This window comes from Natator depressus, chromosome 1 (genome assembly GCF_965152275.1).
Source record: "Natator depressus isolate rNatDep1 chromosome 1, rNatDep2.hap1, whole genome shotgun sequence".
In the NCBI taxonomy this organism is placed as follows: Eukaryota; Metazoa; Chordata; order Testudines; family Cheloniidae; genus Natator; species Natator depressus.
This window is the reverse complement of record NC_134234.1, coordinates 42114007-42137068: the sequence shown is the minus strand read 5'-3', so window position 1 is coordinate 42137068 and position 23062 is coordinate 42114007. Positions and strand designations below refer to the sequence as shown.

Sequence of the window (23062 nt, the reverse complement as noted above, 5' to 3'; positions counted from 1 at the left end):
TTCTAGTTTTTATAATTGGTAGATCTCATCTTTTCCCACTTGGCTTTTATTCATAGACTGGCAGAGGAAAATGAGCTTTCCTGATTTTTCAGCTTCCACGTGGTTTCTCAACTTTGAATGAACTAACCCAAATGAAGAAAATATTCTCTTTGCACCAGCTAGTTAAACTGAAACAAAAAGTAATTAAGTCAAAAGCTTTTCTGCACAATACAGACTGAAAGTACTTAGTTTTGGAAAAATGCAAACGTCAGCATTCGGTCCACTGTAAAGTTTGAAAATAATATGGCTACTTACTTCATGTATTACATGACATTGTGAGACATTTATAATGCTTAAGTTAACCTCCGGTGTTAAAGATTTTTTCCATCTTATTCTGCATATAATTTAAAAAAGGAGCACCCTTTAATACATCAAAATTTGAGGAGGTCTCATAGATGCAGCATTATTAAAATTAATTTAAATAGATTATAATAAGTTTTGGTCTTAACATAGGTTTTCATAATTTCAAATTTAATTTTAAACAAGTTTATTTTTTAAAAGAAAAATGCATTTAATTTAAATTTTTTAAATGAGATTTTATTATTTAAAAATTTGATTTTTATTCACAGTAGACTATAAAATGTTTAGTCAAATATAAAAGCAGCTGCTGTTAGAAGGCTGAGTTTGATTTGATTCTAAGAGGCAAAGCATGCCAAAATAAAGATTTAGGAGCCTAAAATTAGGCAAGCTGGTTTGGGTATTGCCAAAATGGGGTAGCAGAACAGGTTTTACAATGTGGGTCATAAAATACATACGTTTCCCAATCTTTTCCAACAAACAAGCCCATACAAGGATATGAAATAATTTAAATCAAATTGTGGTATTTTTTTATAGACTTTTTATTTATCGTCTTAAAAACAATTAGATTCAAAGATGATGTTTTACCACTTCAGAAGATCAGGTTTTGGGGCATTATCTGTTTTTCAAATCTAGACAACTTGTTCTAACTTAAGTATTAGATGTATAATATTTTTTTTACCTGTGGTTGTTTAGAAATGCCAGATTATTCTTACTTGTAGTCAGTTATTTAGTGGAAATACCAATCATTTGATAGATAATTTTTAAAAAATCTCTTCCCTTTTCTAGCTGATGTTTATTTAGTGGACATGCCTATATTTTTATGCATTTTGGAACTTCCAGGAATATTATGTAAATTTTGGTTTCTATTATGTAATCTAATTGATGTTATTGTTAAAGGCTATTAATAAGAAAACATACTATAAAATATTTATTAGGTAGTATAATAAATTTTAAACTAGTCAAAGAAACAAAATGCATTGTGCTATGTTATCCTTGCTTTTTTCATTGTGGTCATTTTCTTACTTTGCTAATTCACAAAATGCAGCCATTCTTAGTCACTCTCAGTCAGTAGTAAACATTTGTTATGTTTTGCAGTACTAATTATTTATTTCTTCAAATGTATAAAAATCTCTATAGATGTCCATCTGATAAATTAAAACACACAATCTAACATAGCATAAAGGTCTGTCCATACATAAATATCGAATACGCTCCTTTACTGCAACCCCAGAAGTCTGTTTTATATTGTGATGATGAAGATTTGGTCTTAAGCAGTAGATTTCCTTTTTAATCAAGAAATAAGTTGATATAGATGTGTTTAATACAATTATTTGACTTTATTTTTAATCAGGTTTGCATTTCTGTTGTTAACATTTTGAATAGAAATGGTGAGTTAGACAACACAAGCAGAATTCCTTCACTCCTTAAAGCTTCACACCCTATAAGTTGTTTTAGGGAATGATTTAAATCTGCTTTCCACAATTTTGTATCAAATTTATTTATTTTCTAATTTTTCCCTGAGTGTTTATGGTTGATAATCATACTCCTAATTATTGCATTATATGTTTAGCATTCCATTTATTTCTTATTTTGAAACTACAACCTACAAGGTGTATGTATTGATGTTTTACAGACAATGAGTGTACATCTACACAGCCCACAGAAACAAACATTCCAGTCAATAGACTTGGGCTAGCAAGGCTCATGCTAGTGCTGGAAACCTAGCTGGGTAGTCAGCACTTTCAAGTTGTGGCTCGGGCTGGAGCTCGATCAGAGCCCGAGCTCAAAGCACTTTACAAACACTTTCACAATAGCTTGCAAGATTAGGTGAACATTATCTCTGTTTACAAACAATCTTGCAAGCTATTGTGAAGATTAAGTAATATTTGTAAAGTGCTTTGAGACCCTCAATGGAAGGTGCTATAGGAATGTATCATGTTGCAGAAATGAATATCAGCCTCCAGAATATCTGCATGGAAATGACAAATAATGAATAGGTGACGTGCAAATTGTGATGTTGAATTTGTGCTGAAGCAGATAGGCCTTTGCTGTGGTGGAGTTTAGCACTGTCCACATAAATTCTACCCTTTGGATAGGTAGTAATATCAACTTTTCTATTTAGGATTCAAGTCCTAGAAAGGAAAAAAATTGGAGTATTTGGTGAATAGATTCGGTCACCTGTTGTGGAGATGTCCCTTGAATGAGCCAGTCATCCCAGTAGGAGTAAATTTGGACTCTCTGTTTTCCCAGGTAAGCTTCCACTACCAGTAGCTATTTGATAAATACCATCAGTGCTGTTGATAGCCCTAAGGGCAGAACTCTATTGATAATAGGAATTGCTCACCTGAACCTTAGGTATTTTCTGTGAGCAGGATCAATTGCTATATGAAAACAGGGCTTCTGGAGGTCAGAGCTGTGTACCAGTCCTGTGGATCTAAGGATGGAATTATAGAAGCCACATCTACCACCCTGAATTGAATCTGCAGATGAAGGTGTTTCAAGTCCATAATAGGGTGCCAGTCTCACTTTTGCTTTGGAATTAGAAAGTAACCTTCCCCTGTATTCTTGAGGCACTTCTTCCACTACTCTGAGGCTGGGAGGTGATTGCACTTCTTGATGTAACAAGCTCTTACGGTAGGGGCCCATGAAAAGGGACAGAGAGATCTGCAACTGTATGGAATACCCCATCTCTATGATCTCTAGAAACTCTATAGCAGTGATACTCAGACCTCAGTGGTTCAGGAGACAAATTAGTAACCAGCACTACCCCAAAAAAGCCACAGTAGTGTTAATTCATTGTTACATTTACTATAGTACAATATATATTCATATTTAAACAGTATGACGGGGAGATTACATATAATTCTCACAGCAAAATGACTGACCAAGCATTATTATTTTATCAACTACAATTGGTTAGTAACATAGTAAAAGCATCCTGATTGGTTAATAACTTAGATTGGTTAATATTTAAATCACAGTGTTTTAATATCATGTGCTGCAAAGAGCTGCAGGAGACACATTAAAGAGCCACTTGCTCGCAAGCCTCAGTCTGAGTATCACTGATCTATAGTGATAAGGTTCCAGGCCCCACAAAAATAAAACTAATGGTTCCCAAAGAGGGGATGAGGGGTGGGTAGGTAGGTAATGGAAGAATAATGGAGAAGATGTACAATAAAAGTCAAATAAGAGTACCAGTAAGAGTCAAATTCATTTCCTTGATGTTGACGCAGCAGGATGAACGGACAGCAAAGTGGAGGCTGATGGCCTCCTCCTCTAAGTCCTCTGTCTTTTCTTAGGAATTTCTAATGGTCTCTGTTGTGAGTAATAGGTTTGTCTCAAATATGGTTGTGGCCTGACTTGCTTACTTCTCAATGTAGGTGTGTAAACATCTAAAGAGCTCAGTATTGCCTGAGAATCTTTTAATGAACGTAAGGCTTCATCAGTCTTTATATTAAGCAAATCATATCACAAAAGTGGTGATTCCAAGAGAGTCAGATCACCCAGTATCGAGTAAGCTGTTGGTACCAAGAATGTCACTACCAAAGAAGGGGTGGACAGAAGCTATCAGTACCCTAGTGGTGGGTACCAATGTTGCCAGAGCCAAGAGCTTTGGTGCAGAAGGATCTGAAGGGAGGTGCATAGACCTCCCCAGTAAAAATAGCCTGAGGTGAGCCTCTCTTACCTTTGTGTTCTCTTAGAGAATGACCTTCATATGACACACTTGTCAGGAATGTATGCTTTACTCAGGCACAATAGGTCCACGATTAAGCAGCATTACCATACCACAAGATGGGCAGTTTTTAAGCCTAGGAGACTTTTTTTCATCCATAAGGGCAGGACCTGGTACTGGGAAAGTCTCATTAGGAAAACTAATGGAAAACAATATGGACTTTTTTTAAAAGGGAGAATAAAAGACTAAAACTATTACTAACTGTTAACTAACTATCTAAAACTACAACTATCATGAACTATTTACACTAGAAAGTATAAATCACACAGTGAATGAGAGGGTTGGATACTGCCAAAGTTTTTATTCATAGCAATAGGCGGTAAGAAAGAACTGGGGGAGAGTTGGGGTCATGCCACCCTTTATCCTCTTGGGTAGGGGAGTACTAGGCCATGTAGGGTGCAGGTACAGCCCCAACAGCCATTGCTGGCCAAAAGAATCCAAACTTGACTGCATGGGATGAATGTGCACAAAAAGTGAAATACATATGGACAAGCACTCAAAGAAGAACGCTTGTCTTTTTAAAGAGTTCTGGATTCCTCAGCGTAAGGTGATAATTCTTTTTTAAAAATATATTCAAAAAGCATAAAAAAATTATTGAACCAACACTTCAAAAAGGAAGACAATATTAGAGTTTTTTGTAGTGTAGATAATCCAGCAGTCACCAGAATTTGAAGAAATAGACATAATTCAGGCACTTTACCTAATTTGCTCTAGAACACTTTGAAGGAGGAGGTTTACTTTAGACATCTCTGTTAGTTGCCTCAGACATGATACACCATTGTAGTGAATGTAAAGACAAGCACTCAAGACCATATCAAATTTGAATTTACCACACTCAGATTCCAGCTGATACCCCCCTCTGGACAGAGAGAGAAAATGAAAGCACAAATATGCTACGGTTTCAATGAACTGCAACAGCATATATATTACTTCCTCCAGTCAGTTATACCCCTAAAGTGCCTAATTTAAACAAGTACAACCATCTATATCAAAGAGTGTGAAAGAAAAACAGAAAGTAGAACCATTTAAACAATTTTGAAAAAAGCTAATGACAGTGAGACAAAAACAAACCAAACCTTTGGTTTTCCTGTCAAAACCTGCAGGAAACAAATGCTTTATATATTTATGGAGTTACCAATTAATTGGTGAGTGAGAAATATAATCTTAGTACATATTGTGTGGCAGGTGGGCTATTCAAATGTGGTTATCATAATGAACAATTAGCATGTATACAGACCTTTATATATTCAAAGCTCTTTACAAATATTCATTAAAATCCATACAAAATGCTAAACAAAGGAAAATAATTTAGACTTACCCACGTTTAATCTGCCTGTGACTTCACCATCTGAATTGCGAGCATTCACAGTCACATTATGAGTAGACTGTAAAAGTAGTGATGAGTCCTACAGTATCGAGAAAGATTTGCAGTTTTAGCAGAACAATTTATACAATTTATCTTTGCCATATATATTATTAATAAAGTCATTAAAAGAGCCTTTGCAATAGAAAACCAGCCAAAGTGAGAAGTCTCTGAATTAATATTTTGGGTTTAGAGCTCTCATTTAGTTGCCAGATGTAACAAAAACCAGAAAACCTAATTATTTTAATAGGCACACAACACACTGATGTACAGCAGAGATGGACCCAAATTGCAATCCTTGATTCAAATACCCTTTGAACTTTGGAGACATTCAGATCAGGAGCTGGTCCCCACCTCTATAATCAGCCTAACCAAAATCCCCAATCCAGCTCCCTTTCCCCCTAAATTCGTGGCTTGGATTACCTCCAACTGGCAGTTATTATCCATAAATAACTACTCCAAGTTTTCCTTCCAAATCTACCTTTTTCTGATGTTGTAGGTAGATGAGGAAGTCAATATTGTATTTTTATGACCCTACACACTTTTTTCCCTAGACTATTCCCCACTTTTGATCACTCTAAAACAGAAAATATGGTAGATATATTTGGAAATGGCAGCATGTGGTACAAAATGATTATCAATTCCCCAAAACATTACAATGTAAAATCTCAGAGAACCACATTGAGAATAATATAGTATCTTATGGGAATCAATTCATATAATAAATATGGATTTTTCCCTTCTTCCTCTAAGAGAGGAAGAAACTATTAAAACCTGATAGTTGGAATGACTTGGTAAAATTTTGATAAAGTCTCCTGTTGAAATGCCATAACACTAGAGGTTTGAACCATTTATTGTCTTCTCGCCAGAATATTTTTTAAATTAAAACACAAACAAAAAACACCTTATTCAAAATACACAAAAATAATTTAAAAGTGTAGTTCTAAAATGATCAAAATCTACAACATTAGCCCAACAGCTACAATTACTGGCAATTGATCTTTTGATAAAAGTTTAGCACTTGAGTCCCAGACTTCCTGCACTCCCACAGAAAACTGGTCCTGTGAAAAACAATGAATGATGATGAAAGCTGTGTAACACTAATGTTATGATCCAAGGCTCCCACCTTGAAAACACTTACACACATACTTAACTTTAAGTGTGAGTAGTCCCACTGGGTCCAGTGTCAGGACAGAATTGTATTTAATGTAGAAATATAACTTTGTTGTAAATAAAACAAATGCACTAAGTCAAGTTAGCCATTTTGTCAAGGTGGCATGTAATCAAGCAGGTGACAAATAATGGAGCAACAGTTATTTCACACTCCAGTGCATTAGACAATAAAACCTGAAACCAAATAACCAATAAATAAAAGATTTTTAAAAAATCAGACCTGAAACTAAAAAACAATGGTAACTTACCTACAATAACTGTTGTTCTTCAAGATGTTTTATGCACATATACATTCCACTTTAGGTGTTTGTGTGCCCAATGTTCTTGAGTCAGAGACTTTTGCCAGAAGTACAGTGAGGGAACACATGTGCCCCTGCTCTCCTCATGCACCCAGACAAGAGCATAAAAGGGGCATGTGTGTCACCTTCCTGTCTGTTCTGTTTGTGAAAATATTAACCAAAGTCACAGGCAAGGTGGAAGGACTGTGGAATTTATATGTGCACAACACATCTCCAAAAAACAACAATTACTGTGGGTAAGTAACTGTTGGGTTTTTTTCCTTCAAGAAATTGGGCATGTATACATTGCATGCATCCGATGAAGTGAGCTGTAGCTCACGAAAGCTTATGCTCAAATAAATTTGTTAGTCTCTAAGGTGCCACAAGTACTCCTTTTCTTTTTGCAGATACAGACTAACATGGCTGCTACTCTGAAACCATTCCATTTTAGGTGACTCTGTAGCAATTCCCTTACAGGTGGTGAGGTTTTGGATCATCTGAAAAGAGACTGCAACATGGATTTACTAAAGTTAGCATAGTCTCATGAGGCTTGAGTGATGGCATAATGTCTGAAAGAGGTATGTACAGATGTCCACATTGCCACTTTACATATATTTGTTATGGGAACACTGATCAGAAAGGCTGATGAAGTGGACTGGACCCTGATGGAGTGAGCTATTACTCTCACTGGAGGAAAGACTTTCATAAGATCATAGCATTGCTTGACACAGTCAGAGATCCAGTGTGATATACATTGAGTTGATGCTGGTTGGCATTTGATTCTCAGCCTATGCTATGAAAAGCCTATTACAGGTTCTGAATGCATTACTGTGGTCAAGGTAGAATGCCAAAGTTCTACGAAGCATGAAGTGTTTCCTCAGTGTTGGATGAATGAGGTGTGGGGGATAATACAGAAATTTCATCCTTATACAAACCATATAGCAGGGGTGACTAACAGTTTGCAGTTTGGAAACTTTTCTTACTGATGTAATTGCCACATTTTAGTTGAGAGTGCATACCCTGAAGGCCTAAATGACATATGCATACACACTTGACACCCAGAGTGCGTGGCCGGATCAGGTGAAACGTGGAGATCCCCAGGGACCCCAAAGATTGCAACTATAGTAATCACACATTATCAAAAAACCTACATATACTAGTCCTCAGGAAGCACCATCTAATAAAGCAATGATTATATATATAATTGCTAATCAAATGATGGATTTTACATTACTAGTCCTTTCCCATGAGTTAGGGTAGTAGGGAGTAAATTGATAATAACCCTTTAGTCCTTCAATCCCAATGAAAGAATGAGAAAAAAAGGAACTAATATCAATAACAACTAGTGCCCATCAGCTTATTTAGAAAAACCATATCACACCTGAGAGAGCAATACATAAATTCCATATGGTCAGATCATTTCATAGATGTCTCCTCTTGCAAGGCAGGAGTTTGAAGATTTTTTAGTTATTTTTCTGTCTCTTAACAGGAACTGAATGGTACTATCTTCTTACCATTTTTAATATGGAGCGTTGCCAGGTAGTTAATAAAATACTTCAAGTTCATGTTCCTAGCCAATTGTTTCACTTGGTTACAAGCTGCCCTCATTGCAACCACATCACGGGCACAATTGTGAAAGAACAGTATTTTAATTGCTGGTTCTCCCCATAACATAATCCTTTTTTCTCTGGATTTGATAAGGTCCTTAGTTGCAAACTTCAGGAACTTCACAATCAATGCTCTAGTCTCATCTCCTGGAGCTGGCTTGAGGACAAAGGCCCGTTGTGCCCATTCTATATTAAAACAAAAATCTACCAGCAGATACATCAACTTAGTTAGCAGTTTAGGGACAAATTCAGAGGGTTTACCCTTCTCTATGCACTCAGGAACACCCACAATCCTGATATTACATCATCTTGAGTGGCTTTCTAGATCAATTAGCTTGGTCTTAATAGATCTGATATCATTACAGTTCTTCATAACCTGTAATTTGTTCTCTTTGAAATCATCTTCCACTTCAGAAATTCTGTGTTCTACTTCACTCATTCATCTGTATAGAACTTGTAGTGCACTCTGTCTCAGTCATGGTAGTCTGAAGGGTGGAAACTGTAGATTTAATTTCATAAGTATCTGCGGCAACCTATTGTACATCAGCTGCATTCCAACCGGCTGAGGCACCATTTTGCTTGTAGAAGTAGGGGAGACAGATCTCCTCTGTTTTTGGTGTTTTTGGATTCAGAGAACTAGAAGGCATCTTGGGAGTTTCAACAGTAGCATGCAATATTTCTTGGAATTGGATAGTGAGTTCTAGGGGGCAACATTAGAAGATTCCCCTGGGGCCACGTCAGAGCTCAAGCAACCTGCATCCACCTCAGACTCAGTGCCCTCTGCTGTCCAGATTTATTTAAAAATAAAACCAAAAATCTTGTAAATATGAAAACCAGAAAGAAAGGATATCTCAAAACAAGTTGCCAAATGAGGAAAAGGAATTATTTCAGATTAGTAAATTATCTTAAAAAAATTACAGAGCATAGAAACAGAAACAGAACCAATAATTCTTATGAAAAGACAGGAAGGGTAAAAAAAGATGAGTGTGTCAGCCTCTGAGCCTTAGGAAGAACAGTAAGCAATGGTTTAGCCTGAATATCCAAGGACAAGGAGTTATATTTAAGGTGGGGAACAAAGATCAAGAGAGACTGTGAGCTAAATCTATTATGTTTATATATTGGTAACAAATCAGACACAAATCTGGGCATCTCAAATGCACTTTTCTGATTGCTGCTGCTTGATTTAATAAAATAAGCAAGTGATCAATCTGGTAATAAAATGTGGTCCAGTGTGATAAACTATATTCTGGATCTTTAGTTACCATTCACATATTGGTGACTACTTAAAAGTTAGTAACATATTTCTAAGGACTCATCCTGTGTGGCTGTCCCATGAATATGTACTAGCTAAGAGGCAAAGATTTCATCTAGGTCTCTGCACTGAACTCAAAAATTAAGGCATAAATTAATAATTGTCTCCAGAGGATATGCATAGCAAGTGCATTTTCTGCTATGTATTTTCTTAGCACTTTGTAGACTTCATTAGAGGAGAAAAGCTGAGATTCCAAGAAAAAAGACTATTTAGGCAAGTGAGAAAGCTGCTGTCATGGCTATGAATGGCCCAGATCCCTAAGAGGCAAAGTTAGGAACTGAAATCATAACAAATAAACAATTTTATGAGAATACATACTGAAATGATACCCAAAGAGATGAAGCCATGGGCAATTTTTTCTCAAAAGTGTTAAAAAATAATTTAAAAAACCCCCCAAATGCTGAATGACTGTCAGTTCAGAAGGGCAGAAAGAGATAGTGACTCATATCCAGCAATCTAAGGCCTCTAATTTATGCCATCAACCAATGATGACAATAGAATCCTCAACAACTGCGCATAAATTAGCCACAGCCACACCTCTCTCTTCAGCCCCGTAGACAGTTAAGAGATGTATGGTGGAGGAGCTCCAATGGTGGCTCAACATTGAAGAAGGATTCCCCTAGTCTGAGGGTCTCCTTCAGCATCCAACTATGCTGATTTCAAAGCAGCTATGTGTTATATTAGTTAATAATCCTGAAAGAAGAAGAAGTTACTCACCTTGCGTAGTAATGATGGTTCTTTGAGTTGTGTGTCCCTATGGGTGCGCCACTGTAGGTGTGCTTGTGTCCCTGTGCTGCAGACTGGAGAACTTTGGTAGCAGTGTCTATTAGGTACGCACATGTGCTTTCTCTCCTGGTGCTGCGCCACCAGGCTAGTCAGCGTGTGCAGGCTAATGCCTTCCTTCTGTACTAGACAGTCATTGACAAGAACTCCAAAGTAGAGGGAAGGAGGGTGGGTTGTGGAGCACCCACAGGGGGACACACCTCAAAGAACCATTGTTACTACACAAGGTGAGTAACTTCTTCTTCTTCGGGTAGTGTCCCTATGGGTGCTCCACTATAGGTAACTCTCAAGCAGTATCCTTTCTGGAGGGTTGTTAGGTCAGTTTCAGATGACAGCACTGGGGAGCCAAAGATGGCATTGGAGATGGAGTCCCCTGTGATCACATAGTGTTCTACGAAAGTGTAGACTGACATCCATGTTGCCGCTCTACAGACCTCTGAGATAGGGACATTCTTGAAGAAGACGACAGGTAAGGAGATCGACCTTGTGGAATGTGTATGAATAGGACCTGGAAGGGTCATGTTGTGAATTTGGTAACACTGTCTGATGCAATTTGAGACCACTGAGGATATGTCTACACTACAAACCTAAGTGGACTTAATATAGGCCAACTTACAGCTACTGCAGTAATTACTGTGGTAGTGCATACCTACACTACCCATCTTGGATTGGTGGTGAACATCCTCACCAAGAATGCTTCCACTGACCTAAGAGGGGCAGTGTGGGGACCTGAGAGCCCAGTCTCTCAGCTCTGGTAGCAGCTCCCTCAGTGGGCTGCCCCTCCACCTCTGGTCCCACTTCCCTGCAGGGAGCGGAGGAAAGCCACTCAGGGCTTCTAGGCCCCAGACCCCCACCAGGATCACTGGGAAGCCACCCATAGCTCCTCGCCTCCAGGGAGCGAGGTCCAGATGCCCCAGCTTTTCACCCCTCCAACCCCCACCCGATCCCTGCTGGGTGCCATGCCATGAAATTGACAAGGCTGCCTGGCTCCTGGCAGGGAGGAAGGGGCGGGCTGCTCAGCTGAGAGAGGGGTCCGAAGCTGGCTAGGCTTCAGCTCCCACCTGGGACTGGGGGAAAGTCCTCTGGGCTTCTCACCCCTGCTCCCACGTAGGAGCAGGGTCCAGCTCTCCAGGGGAGTGTAGGGGCAGCTAGGCTCTAGCTGCCCGGCTTTCTTGACAATTTCATGGGTCCTGTTGTGAAATTGACAAGACAGCCAATGTAAGGGACACTGCATCTCCCTAACTTCGCTGACATAAGCCTTATGCATCGGAGATGGAGTTATTATGTCAGTTTAGTAGGGAACTTACATCAGTGGGAGGAAGGCTGTAGTGTAGACACTGACATAATTACTGACATAACTGCCTTATGTTGAGCTAACTATGTAGTGTAGACCAGCTCTTAAAGAGCCTTTGGGCTGATATTACTGAGCCCTTGGATCTTTCCGCAATGGAGAGGAAAAGTCTAGGGGGGTTCCTAAAGGCCCTTGTCCTGTTAAGGTAGAATGCCAGGGCTCTCCTGACATCTAAGATATGGCCATTGGGGTGGCATAGAGCGCAGTGTTGGCGTCCATAGGTAGCCGTACTAAGACAATGGTGGTGGTCGTGGGGCCATCTGTAGGTACATCCTTGGTAGTGAGCATCAAAAGTGGGAGGAGGAGGAGGAGTATTGTGACACTATTTCCTCTGGCTCACTGTCTGAACCCTTGCTAGAGAGTGAAGGGGCATGGCATGGCAGTGGGGATACTTCTCGTGCTTGGTAGAAGATTGGGGCAGAGGTCTTGGTACTGAGAGGTGAGGATTCGGATGCATCCAGCATGCAGAGGTCTCTGGAATGGTGGGATTCTGCCAGTACTCATCATCCCGGCACTGACGGCAGTGCTGGGGAGTGGGAAATGGAGACCTTGTCCACCCTTGTCTCTTAGGTGCCGGGCGAGCTGTCTCTGGCAGTACCAAAGTGGACTCGCATACTGGAAGTGTCTTTTTAGAGTGTTTGCTCTTGTCATTAAGTACCAATGATTCAGTGCCTGTGCCCATTGGGTCTGTGAGCCTGTCAGTGGTACCAGTAGCTGTTGGTCTTTGTGAGGCATGGGTGCCAGATTGAGATGGCCTTGGTCCCGACGATGCTGAAGATATCAGGAGAGATGGTGATTGCTTACAGCTATATCGGGGCTCACTAAGGGACTTCCCACTGTCTTCTTAGATGATGTGTGAGAAGGGTCCACAGCCTGTTTCTTTAACCCACATCCCTTAAATGTAGAAGGTTGTGGGGAAGACTCATGTCTACCAGGTGACTGGGGCCAGAGAGCTGCCTTCATGAAGATGATCTTCTGTTGGAACGCTGTCTTTGCGAGATCTTGGCCGGAGTTGTTGGCAAAGACCACACTTCTGTTGTATGTGGCCTTTCCCGATGCAGTGAATGCACTGAGAGTGCTTATCCATAACCGGAATCACCTCTTTACAGGTGCAGCACTTTTTGAAGCCCTGCAAACTGGGCATACCCTGTTGAGGGGAAGGGTCCCCAATGGGGGGAAAAGGGTGGGAAGAAAATAAAGTCTCTTTTTCTTCTTTTTTTAAGGGTAAAATAAGAAAGGAGGAGAAAGAAAAAGCTACAACTATAACGAGGAGGCTAGCTAACTATAAGTATGTAAACCAAGAGAACAATAGTCTTAATGTATTGCTAATGGCTCCATCTCTAGCCACAGGTGGTTGAGAAGGAACTGAGGGGGGTTAGCCCACGTGAACTGACTAGCCTCGTAGTGCAGCATGAGGAGAGACAGCACATGTGTGGGCCTAACAGACACTGCTACCAAAGTTTTCCAATCAGCAGTGCAGGGACACAAGCACACCTACAGTGGAGCACCCATAGGGACACTACTCAAAGAAGAATATCTCTGAGAGGATTCACATTTAAACACATACATCATGTTCCTTTAACTGCAAGGCAGAAAACAGAGCATATGAAACAAAGAGGGAATACAAATTTAGTAGTGCAGTTTCACTATCTAATAAGATGCTGTTCATGCTATTGGAAAGATTTGTTGCACAGAAAGATAAAATAAAGCTTAAACGAACATTCTTGGAGATGTTTGGACTTTCTCTCAGCAACTCAAACTTGCTGGAATCTGTATGTGACTCAAAATGAAAGATGGCTTAGAGCTACTCCGTGGCAGAATCTGGCCCTGAAGAAGATTTTATTTAGTTTGCAGGTAAACACTGCTCTACAACAAATTAATGCATGGATAATTTAAGACCTATTCAGAACCACTCTTTCTTCATTCAAACTACTTCAAAATATAGTCCTACAGAGTTACAGCTTTTTTATGCATAAATATTTCACAAATTTAAAATCTGTTATCTTGTGTCTTACAGGTATTGAAATGGGAGCTTTGTATCATTGGAAAGGGAGATTCCTAGCTCCTCAATCAGATCCAGCACTTAAATTCACCCTGGGACATTCCCAAGAATGGAACTTTAAACAAAACCTATTTCTGGTAATTTTTAGAGATATTTAAGACTCCTTGTAAACCCTTAGCAGTTGAACTCATGGTTACCAAGATACCTGGCTTTACAGGGAAAGAGATACAAAAGTAGACTCACTAAAAACATCTTAAAACTCTAAAATATTCCTAAAGTTTTAACACCATTCAGCTGGAATGACCTACATAACTCAGTCATGGCTTTATCACTCAAGAGCAATATGCCTAAGTATTTCATGTTGGTGAATGTCACCACAGTATCTTAGTGGTGCCATAACATCTGAGCACCAATCTCAAACTCACGCTGATAAAATCTTTATGCCATGTTACACCATACTGTATTTATATATATCTAAACATACCATCATATTGTATACATGCACACATTTTATATATATTATTGATTTTCTTAATGGATTTCTGTACATTAATTCTCCTTTAGCACGGCTTATTGATATCTACTTACCACTCTAGAGTGAATTTCTTTGGCATACAAAGGGAATAAGAATTCTGACTCTCCTTCCAGTCGAAGTCCTTCTTTTGTAACACGTAAATGTCCCATCCCAGTCTGTGGAGAAATTGAAAGAGTAATGTGTGCTTTATTCTTACTGTAATTTTTATTTCCTTTTCATTTGTTAAGTTGGATCATTATAGAATTATATATTTTTTCTGCCTATGCTATTAATGAAGATAACTGCACTATAGGACTTAACAGTTTGGTTAGCACTGACTTCCAGACAATTCTTCTTAGGACATGAGGTATTTTTATAACCAGACATCCCAATACCTTTTATTAATAATGTGTTTTAAGAAAAAAGAAAAAATGTGATGCAAGAAATAATGTTGTAATTGATTTTTGGATCTTGAGATACTTCATCAGCAAGAACAGGAAGATGTCTGGGTAGGAAGAAAAAAATCAACTAAATTCAGAAGTGAATATGTATTGACCATGTTCACACATCTTTTGTGCTTATTTTCCAAGAACGTGTGAACAATTTATTTTTGCATATACGAATATTCCCGTAAAACAAAATTTTAAGATCCCATGCTTGAGTATTTGCTCTGTTGTTGGTATATTTTGTTTGGAATGCAACACTGCTTGACACACAACAGAGGGAGAGGCTTAGTGATTTTCTTTTCCATTTTTAATTCTTATTTTTAACTTCCAGGTCTTCTCTTCTGTCTCTCTGTGAACACTCCAGCTCTCAGCATCTCTCAGAATTCACCTTTCCTTCTCTCTTTGCCAACTCCCTCAGTCATTTCTTCCTTGCCCCCCTCTTTTAGGTCTTTCCTCATTCTCTGTCATTCCTTTCATCCCAGTTCTCTCTCCCTTCTCACTCACCATCTTGTTTCATTCTTCTTTTCCTCTTTCCCTCTCCCCTGGTATATAGTTGGTAACATGAAAAATATGGCTATGGACAATTCTAATAAGCAGAGGATCTGAAGGCTGCCAGATCTTCAGGATCTGGGCCTAAAAAACTTGCCTATGATCACTCAGGAATTCTGAAGGAGCAAAGAACTGAATCTGGCTCTAAGTCACAGGCTGGTGCCATAACCACTGAACCATCAGAGAGTATTTAATTTGTATATTTCATTCAAAATTATTCTATAAAAATGATGTGACACTGGACACCATAATTTGGTTCTGTAAATTATGTAGTATGCTTACAAGGAGAAGTAAATATCTTGCTGCAAATGTTGATATGGAATACCTACTGTGTAAGAAACTAACAGTGAGAGGAAAAAACTTTTTCAGTACAAAGTAAAGCACCCAGCCACTTTTCTTGCATTCTATTTACGATACCAGTAAGTGATACTGTAACCCACATGCTTATCCTGCAGCATTGGATTGACTTAATATCCAAGGAAAGGAAGAGAAGCGGTGGGGAGGACTTATTAGTTCTATTTCTATTCAATATAGGCTCTTATATCACACTCATCCCTGTAGTATCTGAGCTGAATCCACTGTATTGTACCTATGCAGAGAGCAGGGCAGGGCAGCTTAGTCAGTAGGGCCCAAAGACATCTGGAGAAGGGTTGTAGTAATTGCTAGATATGCTCCGTAACTGTTTCTGAAGCTGTATAGTGTTGCCTGATCCTTTTTAAGGGTAATAATACTTGTATTGATTGCCAAGGAATCAGAAGATAATAAGTTTTCCCACAATCAGTTTACACAAAGACTAAAACCAATGAGTTCAATATCTTGTAGGGACTCTTGGAGTGTATGGCAAAGACACTTACACTGAGGGCAAAGTAAAGCCTTAGAGATTTTTATCAGGATCACTTATAAAGCCAGAAAAGCTCTAAGCCACATAAACAGATAGGAATAATACAGTACTGGGGATACCTGTGCTATTATTCTTTGCATAAGCTCTTTGATTTGCATACTTACACCCTTCCTTCAGGACTTGGTGATAAAAGACAAAGGACCAGCCCTGCCTCTGGCAAGCCAAATGATTCCGTTGGTCCAGGTTCCTCTGTACCCAAGATTGATGGTAGATAACAATACAGCTGAAGGGTCAAATGGTGGAAAGCTAAAAGTGATGGAAATAGCTCTCTCTCCCTACATGATGGTTTACCCTATTATAGGGCCTGAACACCATCATGAATATTCATGTTAATGCCCAGCATTCCATGCCCAAATCTATTTCCTCAGCCACATAATAATAGAGTATACTTATCCTATAGATTAACATATTAACACATATTAATGGCATTTAACTCATTATCATACCCATCACTTCTTGCTTAAGCAGATCTGCAGTTATTACTTCCATGTTCCTGCGGTTGCAATTTACCATTAGTTTTCAACTCCTGTCATTGAGTAAGCTATTCCTAGTTCCCAAAATCTGAGGGTAACCATTAGGCCATTTATCTGTGCCAAAGGTTGCAGGCCTACTATACTTATGCTAACTTGCTTAAGCTAATGTCGTACAGGATATAGGCCTGTAGGTTCCTTGCATTACAGCTGAATATAATAAAGACTAAGCTAGTCATATTGGCTACAACAGAAAGTAGACATTAATGGCAAGCAGTCTAGCAGATTCCACACGTTCACCATTTGACAGCTCTAAGCCAATCAGAGATCTGGAGGAAAAGGTTATAAATACAGGAACTGGAGACTCTGGACAAAGATGTGTCTACTCTGTGGGCTGGGTCACAATACCCGTATCACGTTGGATACGGGCTACAGATTCTCTGTCTTGCTAGAAACAAAGGAGACAATCAACTATTAGTTCAGGCACTGGAATTTGCTACTGGCTTCAAGGATCTTCTGAGGGAATATTTATATTGCAGTTACAGGGAGACTGCAGCTCATAGACATACCCGACCTAGTTTTAATCTAGCTAGCTCAAGTACCAGAGCAATAAAGCCATGGGAGCACAGGCTTTAGCATAGGCTTTAGCACAGGCTAGCTCCCCAAGTAATTACCCAGGGTTCTGGGCAGGCTTGCACAACCCACGCTGAAGTCCGTGTTGTGGAGTCTTCACTACTATCAGTACCTGAGCTAGATAGATTAGAGCTAGCTCAGGTATGTGTACACAAACTGCAGTCAGACCCTCTCACTGCAGTGTAGACAAACCCTCATGGTTTTGCTGAGGAGATTCTGAAGTGCTTGGAGGAGAACTGAGAGGCTGACTTCCTCCTCAGTTTCTGGAGAATCCAGATGACAAGACTTATTTTGAGGCCACATTACAGAGATTGAGAAACCATCTCTGTGACAATATTAGAGGGGAATGGGTATGTGTGCACTAAGCTAAAAATAGGTAAATATTCTGTTGAAACCTTGCACTGAAAAATATGTAAGAGCAACGAAGTTGAGAAGTCTGTATAAAGATACACTGTAAGCCTGTGACCCACACTCACTGGCCAGTATGACAATAAAATCCTCACTAGTGGCAGTATTTCAGTCCTTTTCTTTAGCAGAAGTTTATTGTCTCTCAGATCAAAACAGGTCACCTAATATCCAGATCAGGTCTGTTCCCTTTTCCCATAGCCATCTGCAGGTCTCTATACCTCCTAGTGTACCAACACTTAGGCTCTACTACAGGAGAATCTCACTACAGGTCTCTCCTGTTTCAGGCTCTCTCCTGACTGAACTGAGAGCATTCATTTTACACTTCCCAGCAGCCAGTCATATGATTTGGTCTCCTGGCCCCATTCCTACATGGGCCTGATAATCATCTCCCCAAACATCTGTTCCTAAAGGGGCCACACCTCAGAACACCAATAAGTTTACTGCCTAATAGTTTTGTTTAGGAAGTTATTGAAAAGTATTCCAAATAATGTTTGCAAATGTTTGTGTATGTATTAAATTTTTGTTCACTAATAAATTGTATGGTATGCTCTCTCTGAGGATGATTTGCAGCTGTTATCAACACCTATATTCAGGGTTTGATGAGCCATATCTCTGAGGTTTATGCTATGTAATATTTCTTTTTCCCCCCTGAAATGACTCAGACAGACAGAACTCTAGCCTGTGCTTCATCAAAGAGATAAGCTATAGGTCCACGAAAAAGGGGAGTGTAATTAGTCGAACATAATAGTTCCTCATAAACCCTCCTTGTCTGTTACATTGCAAGAGATCGGGGTTACAGTACAAATGTGCTTATGGAAGAAGAATCAGTACAATAAATAATTGTTCATTAATTGCTGTCAGTGTCTTCTGTGCTGCTCAAAAATAAACGGAAAGACATGATCAACATCCCAGGGGCTTTAGTTTCAAAGGCGTGATTCTAATCCGACTAAAATCAATCATAAAAGTCTTGCCCTTGACTTAAGTGGAAATAGGATCTGGTTATAAATTAGATAATGCAGTTCCATACAAACACATAATACACTAGAAGACTAGAAAAATCCCTAGATATTGCAGATGTCAGGGTTTTCTTGTAATGTTACACACTTATTTCATTAGGGTATATTTACAGGTTTCCCAGAAGAATAAATTGGAATGCTGTTTTAGGTAAAGATAGTAACAAATTAAAACCAAAATGAGATATGGCAAAGAAGATTTAAGGTATCAATATAGTGCACTGAAAGAAAATCAGACAAGTTGAAAGAAAGAAAATATTTAAAAGAAATAAATTTGGGACTATAAATGAAGATATGTAGAAAGAAATAACATGGGAATTAGCTAACAGTAAGACTGCAAAAGAATGAGAGAAAGAAAGAAAATTCCAATATCATGAAATATTGAACAGCAAAGTATCAGTTCATGTTGTTCTCAGATTGTGACTATTACTGCAGCAAGAAATAAGAGAGATGATTAGAAAGCTCACTGAGTTATCAAGAGATATCTTCAGACAGATAAAGAAAACAAACACTGATGGCAAGTCTGAAATTGTTGTTGCAATACTTCAACATGAGGGACCAGAGGCAATGAACTAACTTTGCTACAACAGTAATACAATGAGGACATACAATAAAATTATAAACTGTTCCTGAAAATCCTACTGCACAAGAAATTGACATAATAAAGCAAGAATTCATGAAGCATTATTAACTGAACCTGGACTTAGCAATTATTCACTAAAATGTTCCTCATATGTGGAAACAATTTGATAAAATCTGCAGGTTTTCTAGAATAAGCCAGAAATATCTCATAACATTTTATATACTATAAAGTCTGTAGATGCAGAAAATACATGAAGCATTTATATGGAAAAACTAATTAAAATACAATTTTACTTCTTCCTCATTTTCAAGTTTCATTTGAAATTAACACTTTATAATGTTAGGGAATATACAATATCTATTTATGTGTTTGGGGCAAGATTTTCAAAAGTGACTGACCTACCCTAATTTGTGGCTGTGCAACTTGAGATACATTAAAACAACCTGATTTTCAAAATGTGGACACTCAGCCCTTTCTGTAGTATTTTTTCACACAACACACAGTCAACCTGTGGAATTTCTTGCCAGAGGATGTTGTGAAGGCCAACACTATAACAGGGTTCAAAAAAGAACTAGATACATTCATGGAGGATAGGTCCATCAATGGCTATTAGCCAGGATGGGCAGGGATGGGCAGGTCTCTAGACTCTGTTTGCCAGAAGCTGGGAATGGGCGAAAGGGAATGGATCACTTGATGATTACCTTTTCTGTTCATTCCCTCTGGGGCACCTGCATTGGCCACTGTCAGAAGACAGGGTACTGGGGTAGATGGACCTTTGGTCTACCAAGTATGGCCGTTCTTACATAATCAGGCCCCATTAAGGCTTCCAGGGTTGAGACCTAAAAATTAAAACACTCCAAATCATTTGTCAGTTTTCAATATCTTGGCATTGGTATATGCCTGATTTAGAATCAGGGCACCTAGTATCCACCCCAGTCTTCCTTGTGTTTCTCTCCTAACTTATCTTTCATTATTGTAAGTACATGTCGCACACTGTAGAGCTCTTATGGCTTGCTTCTTGTTTCCCTGGTGATTTTCTAGTTTTAGTGAGTCCCCATGATTTTTCAGAGTACAGATCATTGCACAACTTCTAATGAGACACGTTCTTTTGCGAAGATGTTTTCATTTCACTCCTTTATTATCTGTTTATTTTAGAATTTGTTTTTAATAGAGTTGTGTGAAATATTCATAACCAACTTCGAAACGCTTGAAATTTGAACATTTGTTGCCAGTTCAAAACTATGTATTCTCTCTAAATATCAGTACTAAAATGGGATCATTTTTAGTGAAAGTGGTCCCACTTTCAGCGAAATTATTTTTATTGTGAAAACATGAAATGTCACAGTTTTGAATAGTTTTTCAGCCAAACTGTAATTTTAGAAATATTTTAGGGGATGAAAAACATCTGTGAAACAGAATTATGAAAAATGTCTCACCATTTTTTCTGCAATTGCACACAGCTGTAGTTTCTAATTTCAAACCACAGCCCAGATCCTTCAAACAATATACAATTCTCACATTAGAAAAGTTATGCACTTGTGTAATCATTTGCAAGATTGGGTCCCGAGTCCCTCTAAAAATTCATTACTTTCAGCTCATGGTTTCATCACTAACTGGTATCTTGCATAGTATAATATATATACACTTCATCAACATGTATTCAAAATTTGCTACATAGAGTATCACTCCTTCGTTTGTACACCTTTTAATCTGTTTTACTACCTGACCACTTCAAATAGCTCCAGGAGTTGATAATCCATTTGGCACAGGTTCTGGACCTGAAAACTTGTGGCACCTTAGAGACTAACAAATTTATTTGAACATAAGCTTTTGTGAGATACAGTTCACTTCATTGGATGCATTCAGTGGAAAATACAGTGGGGAGATTTATATACATAGAGAACATGAAACAATGGGAGTTACCATACATACTGTAATGATCACATACTGTGATCACTTAAGGTGAGCTATTACCAGCAGGACAGCGGGGGTGGGGCGGGACCTTTTGTAGTGATAATCAAGGTAGGCCATTTCCAGCAGCTGACAAGAACGTCTGAGGAACAGTGGGGGGTGGGAGGAATAAACATGGGGGAACAGTTTTACTTTGTGTAATGACCCATCCACTCCCAGTCTTTATTCAAGCCTAAGTTAATTGTATCCAGTTTGCAAATTAATTCCAATTCAGCAGTCTCTCGTTGGAGTCTGGTTTTGAAGTTTTGTTGTTGAAGAATTGCCACTTTTAAGTCTGTAATTGAGTGACCAGAGAGATTGAAGTGTTCTCCGACTGCTTTTTGAATGTTATAATTCTTGATGTCTGATTTGTGTCCATTTATTCTTTTAGGTAGAGACTGTCCAGTTTGACCAATGTACATGGCAGAGGGGCATTGCTGGCACATGATGGCATATATCACATTGGTAGATGTGCAGGTGAACGAGCCTCTGATAGTGTGGCTGATGTGATTAGGCCCTATGATGGTGTCCCCTGAATAGATATGTGGACACAGTTGGCAACGGGCTTTGTTGCAAGGATAGGTTCCTGGGTTAGTGTTTTTGTTGTGTGGTGTGTGGTTGCTGGCGAGTATTTGCTTCAGGTTGGGGGGCTGTCTGTAAGCAAGGACTGGCCTGTCTCCCAAGATCTGTGAGAGGGATGGGTCGTCCTTCAGGATAGGTTGTAGATCCTTGATGATGCGTTGGAGAGGTTTTAGTTGGGGGCTGAAGGTGATGGCTAGTGGCATTCTGTTATTTTCTTTGTTGGGCCTGTCCTGTAGTAGGTAACTTCTGAGTACTCTTCTGGCTCTGTCAATCTGTTTCTTCACTTCAGCAGGTGGGCATTGTAGTTGTAAGAATGCTTGATAGAGATCTTGTAGGTGTTTGTCTCTGTCTGAGGGATTGGAGCAAATGCGGTTGTATGGTAGAGCTTGGCTGTAGACAATGGATCATGTGGTGTGGTCTGGATGAAAGCTGGAGGCATTTAGGTAGGAATAGCGCAGTAGGTTTCCGGTATAGGGTGGTGTTTATGTGACCATCGCTTATTAGCACCGTAGTGTCCAGGAAGTGGATCTCTAGTGTGGACTGGTCCAGGCTGAGGTTGATGGTGGGATGAAAATTGTTGAAATCATGGTGGAATTCCTCAAGGGCTTCTTTTCCATGGGTCCAGATGATGAAGATGTCATCAATGTAGTGCAAGTAGAGTAGGGGCATTAGGGGACGAGAGCTGAGGAAGCGTTGTTCTAAATCAGCCATAAAAATGTTGGCATACTGTGGGGCCATGCAGGTACCCATGGCAGTGCCACTGATTTGAAGATATACATTGTCCCCAAATGTGAAATAGTTATGGGTGAGGACAAAGTCACAAAGTTCAGCCACCAAGTTTGCCGTGACATTATCGGGGATACTGTTCCTGACGGCTTGTAGTCCATCTTTGTGTGGAATGTTGGCGTAGAGGGCCTCTACATCCATAGTGGCCAGGATGGCGTTTTCAGGAAGATCACTGATGGATTTTAGTTTCCTCAGGAAGTCAGTGGTGTCTCGAAGATAGCTGGGAGTGCTGGTAGCGTAGAGCCTGAGGAGGAAGTCGACATAGCCAGACAATCCTGCTGTCAGG

General features: G+C 39.3%; 1 protein-coding gene across 4 annotated transcripts in view; it reads right to left on the bottom strand.

Moving 5' to 3' along the window:
- SGCG (sarcoglycan gamma) overlaps positions 1 to 23062 on the bottom strand; it is a 138610-nt gene that overhangs the window by 63710 nt on the left and 51838 nt on the right. For all 4 annotated transcript variants that reach the window (XM_074958434.1, XM_074958444.1, XM_074958453.1 and 1 more), the window contains 2 exons: positions 14530 to 14631; positions 5391 to 5478 (listed from right to left, as the gene is read on the bottom strand). In XM_074958434.1, the coding sequence (XP_074814535.1) occupies positions 5391 to 5478; positions 14530 to 14631 (190 nt within the window). The remainder of the gene's footprint in view (positions 1 to 5390; positions 5479 to 14529; positions 14632 to 23062) is intronic.